At 41.6% G+C, this 6,329-nt stretch overlaps 1 protein-coding gene across 2 annotated transcripts in view; it reads left to right on the top strand.

The window, feature by feature from the left end:
* The first annotated feature begins 816 nt into the window (after positions 1-816).
* Positions 817-6,329, top strand: part of cd99l2 (CD99 molecule-like 2) — a 25,580-nt gene continuing 20,067 nt past the window's right edge. For both annotated transcript variants that reach the window (XM_046064317.1, XM_046064318.1), the window contains exon 1: positions 817-998. In XM_046064317.1, the coding sequence (XP_045920273.1) occupies positions 938-998 (61 nt within the window). In that variant the 5' untranslated portion in view covers positions 817-937. The remainder of the gene's footprint in view (positions 999-6,329) is intronic.

Here is a 6,329-nt window from a genome sequence, read left to right on the forward strand (position 1 = left end):
GAAGGCAGCAGCCACACTGCAGGAAAAATGCCCCAATGTGACCATCAATGAGGATGCATTGTTTGACGAGGTTACTGGCCTGCAAGAGTCCTGAATAAAATATGTCCTTCTGAGAAATATACAAATTAGGTTGGTATAAGTATGCAGTTGCCAGTCTCATCATCATCAGTTTTCTTTATTATGCTGATAATGTTTTACAAAGGCTAGTCTCTCTTTTTTTCAGTTTTGCTCATGTTTTCTTCTGCTCTTCTTCCCAGAACACCAGGACCACTGAATGGCTATTTAGATCGAACAGTTCTTGTCTTGTCTATAGTGTTTCTGTCATATAGTTGTTTTCTCCGTGTATTACAGTGTGCCTGTTAGCTTGTTTGTCACAGCGTGTTAGGTAGTGTTGCTTGTCTCCCAGTCTTATACATATATATAGCTAATTTAACACACTTTGAGTCATTGTAGTTAGACCATTTTCTTTAGTGAGTGTTCCATAGTTTTCCACGTTTTTGCAAAGTTACTTAGTAACCACTTTTATCATAGTTTACAGTAACAGTTAGGCTACCATGAATAAATTAAATAAATAGTCTAAATGAAACCGGAATTGTCCCCCTTTTTATTTCGTAGACAATAACATCGAGTATTTTAATTGTATATTGACTGATGAACTGGGAATATCCCCGGTTTTCATTTCAGACATCTGGTCACCTTCATTGTTTAGCAAAACCGAACCGCTGGAAGAGTCTTTATCGAGTAGAGACTTTTATTTTGAAAGGCGTGGCAGGAAGTGGCACTGTATGGGAGTGTCACAGCGCCGAACGCCTTGAATGCGGCTTTCCAGCGAGACGGAGCTCTGCGGCAGGCTTGAGACAGACTGAACGGCGACGGGCTCGTTACTTAACCGCTGTTTTATCGGTGTATTCTGGGTGTGAGTGTGGAGACTGGAGTCATGGCTAACCGCTCTTTGTGGTCTGTCTGTCTGCTGCTGGCGCTGCTGCTGCCGCGGGAAGGTAAGGCTTTGTCCCGCACACCTCAGCAAGCATGATGTGCCTTTTGTGCCGCACTTCGATTCGAGGCCGACTAACGGTCCGCCGGCGTGGAAGCAGACGTTTAAGAGACAGAGAGCAGATATCCACTTATATCCACTCAAAATAATAATCTGTTAAGTAAGTTATTAAAGTTACATGTAGAGATTGTATTTTTGAAGCTTGATTCAGTTATTGTGTCTCCATTTGCTCTGGGTCCAGATGTTACTGATAACCTTACTGATATTAACCAGCTGTAATATATTTATTAAATTATTGATTCTATTCTCCGCTTGTTACAGTAATGTCAGGTGTAGTGATTTTACATGTGGTAGTTATCAAAGGTATGTGGCAACACCCACAGTAACCTCTGTCTATTTGGACCACAGCTGCACAGGCCTTGCTGAAAATGGGGTTAGGTCTCAGTGAGTTAGTCATTTAAAGTGGATCATTTAAAAGCAGGTATTTTCATTCTGTCTTATTGTAGCTCTTGTCCTCATACTCTATGATCTTCACATTACCACCATCCAGACAACCAGGTGCCGAGACATCCTCCTGGCATTTTAACTACGTTTTATCCAACCAGAGCCTGGCTAGTAAATGCAATACTGTGATGCAGATTATGCAAATGACATGATGTAGTAGGGTAAGCAGTGTTGGAGAACTAGCAAGAGACAGCTAGATTTAGAAAGTATCCAAAATTGGCAAATTAATGCACTTGCAGAGTGCACACAGATAGCTAGGTAGACAGGGATTGATATGGAGCTAAAAAGAAGAAGCTGGACTCTCACATCTGGCTGATGCCTGGAATTATGTTTATGTAGTGATGCAGAAAGTAATGCGGCATTTAGACCAAACGCGAATTTAATCCACGCAACGCTCTCCTGGCGGGGGTTTTATTGCTGGACAGCTGCTGAGTGTTCACACACAACACGATAACGTGAATAAACACAACTCGCCATTACTACAGCTCTATGAACCCAAAGTAAACATTTTGCTGTAATTAAATAGCAATAAACGGATCAAACTGATGGCAAAATAACTATAACATGATGCAGATTTGTTAAACATATGAATTCATGCTTTGTCAGGTCTGTCAGCAGGACAACAACTTCTAAAATGTTTGTTTTCTGAATGGAGTTTGGATCGATCAGGGCTATTCCATGCTAACTTGGTCACAGTAAAGTACAATGATAGTTGGAATAAAGTTACAGACACATGTTTTCTGAACTCACCAGGTAGTTCAGCTTCCTCGCTTTCTTTTCTCCCAGTAATGTTCAGTTTTGTCTGTTTTTTATATAAATATGAAGTAGTGCCAAACGACGCTAACAACACTGGAACCGGATGTGCACGGAATCTAGCTGCTGAGAAGCTCGAGTGAAGATAAATCAAGTTGTAATCCCAAAAACTGAAGTATAAATCTAATTTAATAAAAGCAGTTTACTCCGAGCTCCTCCTGAGAGCAAACGGCGTAGTTGTCAGAGCATAATCCAGTCCAACTACGGGTGTTTATTTGTCCAAAAGCTGGAGCGCTGCTCCCTGCACCTCTCCCCAAATTTAGGAGCTCACAGCCAGCCAGCAGATTTTCAATCACCCGCTCTGTCTGGCCCTCTCCACACAACACTCTGAAGCCTCGGTGACGTACGGACAATCTCAACGCTGATAGCCTATCGCGTCAGTTAGCGTCATGCGACTTTATCGCTTGAGTTGAAAATATTCATGTAAACTCACTGCCCCTAACGCTCGCTTAGCTTTTGGTCTGATAGCACCATAAGACTGTGGTGGTTGGTGTGGTGGATGGGCTTGTAGTAGGGTGGTATCAAGGTACAGTATCTCAAAAAAGTGAGTACACCCCTCCCATTTTTGTAACTATTTGATTATATCTTATCATGTTACAACACTGAAGAAATGACACTTTGCTACAATGTAAAGTAGTGAGTGTACAGCTTGTATAACGGTGTCATTTCTTCATTGTTGATAAATGAAAAGATATAATCAAATATTTACAAAAATGGGAGGGGTGTACCCACATTTATGAGATACTGTATAACGGTCATCCAGGGTATTTAGAAATCCCAAAGGTATGACTTTCAATTTGATCAAAAATACAGATACTCCTTTTTCTATTACACTGAAATAGAGATGCTGTATTGAGGTCGGGTTAGGGTGGAGCGATATGTTAAAAAACCGGCCACCGTCAGCCCAACAACCGGCGACTCCCCATGTGTTCGCACAGGTGTGAGGCTGTAGTTTCAGATGGGAGATATGCACAAATCTACTATCAAATATCAACATATTCTTGCGGTTCTTGATTTTGGCTTCCAACAATTATAAATACAAGTTAATTGAATTAAAACGATTTGAGCCGAGATGACGGGGTAATAACTTGCTAGTCAACATTATTAGCTTAAGCATCTGGCATTTACCTGGTCCGTAGTTGTAAAATATTCTGGATTTATACTTTCCTCACCGTTGGTTTATGTAACTGCATCTCCCGACAGAACACCACGGTTGAATTTCAGCGTGGCAACATAAGGAGGTGACGTCAACTCCAACTTCACCTGTCACCTGCTGTGCTCCACCCCGTCTGCGCGCACACACACACACACACACACACACACACACACACACACACACAGCATTGCAGTCTTTCTCTTAGCAGATACTGATTAAAGTAAAAAATATTTGATTACTATTTCCTATTTCATGGGCTATTTTGGATAATACATAATCATTTAAAAAATGATTCATTCAATTGTAAAACTTCAATAAATACATGATGATTCCTAAGTCCATCAAACCAAAAAAGGCGAGTAGAGTCGAGGCGAGTTGAGCTGGTACCACGCGGTGGAAAAGGGGCTTTAGACACAGCTTTGTAGGCTGGACCATATCATACATGTTACAGTGACTCCTCCCACCAGCAGTTCATATATCGTATACCCCGGTGTAGGGCTGTGCGATATGACGATATATATCGTTTGATGATAGCAAAATGTCTATCGTTTCAAATTATGCTCTATTGTTTATTTTGTTGTGTCGTAAATTCAGTGTTTAAGAGCATACAACGCTTTGCACCGCAGTAAAGTTAGTTTTACGTTGGACATTCGACAGACATCTGCAGACTATTCAACTATTCACCGCAGTGCGTTCTTCCACACTTGCCAGTGTTGCAGGGAAGAAATTTGCATTAAGATTAAGACAACTTGCGGCTAATGAAGTCATTTTTGAAAGAGAGTGAAGTTTACTCATAACTGGATAATACTGAACTGGAGGAATCAGACCATGCACGCAAAAATGAGGAGCTCATGCCAAAGAGAGAAGTCTGAGCCACGCAACACTAAGTTACTCCAGCCGTTTCAGCCAGCTTTGCAGCAGCAAGTAGCAGCAGTTTGCTAACCCACTACCTAGCTAACATTAAATAGTTACATTACTTGCTGTGTCATTGTTCACTCTTTATCATGGTGCAGAGAAAAATCACAATTTATAATATGAAAAATATATAATATACATTATAAAAATAAATATATAAAAATTCTATATCGGGATATATATCGTTATTAGGATATAAAATGGCCTACCCCGGTGAAATGTCAGGAAGGTTTGAAGAAACAGATAATGCCCGAGCCTAGTATTAAAAATTCAGAAGTACATGACTAAGTGCCACGACAATTTGCGGCTTGAAGTAATGACGTCATTTTTGGCCCACAGAGCCTAACACTGTGCCAAGCATAAGCCAGAGCAGGGCTGGACAATAAAACAATAAAAATAATTATTGCAATATTATTTTTTTCTGTAACAATATAACAAATGTTCAATAAATATTCTATAAATTCAATAAATGAATCATACACGAATTAGAACTTAATTTTTTATTAAGATGTTTACTTTGTTGAGAAAAAAGCTTTTTATCATAACTGTTTTGAATGTTCTGCCTCACATTTGCTAAGTGATCCACTGTTTGGCTTCAAGTGTTGACCATGAAGAAGAGTTTAAACCACAATTAACCATCAGGTTTCTTCAACTTTCACTCAGGAGCAAAAATCAGCCTTTAAACTCCATAGAAATAACAATTTGATACTTATTGTGATAATTATCGATTTTGAAAGATATAAAACTTTTTATCATGATAACAGTTTTGGCCATATCGTCCAGCCCTAGCGCAGAGTCATCTAAGGATTCGGCATCTTGCTTATTTGTTTTGCATAACACGCATGGTTCTCAGGAAAAATAGACAGTGAAAATGATTTGTTGATAATCATATAGACATCATACCAACAACACTACACCTTTTTACTACAGTTTCAGTGTCTGGCAATGGCGCAGTGGATAAGACACATGCCTTTGGTGTGGGAGACCGCTCCTGAGGTGTGCGACTGATGTTTCTTTGTGTTAACAGGGCTTTTATTGTATTTTTTTTTAAATCAAAAGCAAAGTCTGTGTAGAAAGATAAGGCTGGTAGTAGCAGTGCTGTCAGTGTGGACGCCATGTGCCTGCCAGCTGCACCAATTCAGCATGGTAGCTGTCATGCACAGGTAGCGGTAAGTGGTGTGGCCCTGTCGTTAAAAATTCTTTCCTGTACTGCAGCTGCATGTTGACCATATTGTTACACACACACACACACACACACACACACACACACACACACACAGCGCCATGTGTTCAGTTTTGAGTTAGCTAGTGTTTTTTTTGTCTCTGCTTTTGTTTTCTGTCTGGTTAATGTTCTCTGCTTTGCAATACGGACAACAAACAGAAGATTAGTGCACTGTGGGCCCAGTTTGGCACCAGAGCCGGAATTTTGTAACACCAGCAGGGCCTGGGAAACTGATCGCTACAATGGTCATACTCAATCAAAGAGATCAATTTCAGCTTAAAGACATTCATACAGCATGTGCTGAATCCATTTTGGATTTATGTGTCAGATTCAGTTAACGTGTCTGCATGTTCTGTCCCTCTCCTCTGTCCCTCTCCTCTGTCCCTCTCCTCTGCTCCTCCCTCTGTCCCTCTCCTCTGTCCCTCTCCTCTGCTCCTCCCTCTGTCCCTCTCCTCTGTCCCTCTCCTCTGTCCCTCTCCTCTGTCCCTCTCCTCTGCTGCGTCCTCTGTCCCTCTCCTCTGTCCCTCTCCTCTGTCCCTCTCCTCTGCTGCGTCCTCTGTCCCTCTCCTCTGCTGCGTCCTCTGTCCCTCTCCTCTGCTCCTTCCTCTGTCCCTCTCCTCTGCTGCGTCCTCTGTCCCTCTCCTCTGCTCCTTCCTCTGTCCCTCTCCTCTGCTGCGTCCTCTGTCCCTCCCCTCTGCTCCTTCCTCTGTCCCTCTCCTCTGCTG

The sequence above is a fragment of the Micropterus dolomieu genome, linkage group LG12, assembly GCF_021292245.1.
Source record: "Micropterus dolomieu isolate WLL.071019.BEF.003 ecotype Adirondacks linkage group LG12, ASM2129224v1, whole genome shotgun sequence".
Classification (NCBI taxonomy): Eukaryota; Metazoa; Chordata; class Actinopteri; order Centrarchiformes; family Centrarchidae; genus Micropterus; species Micropterus dolomieu.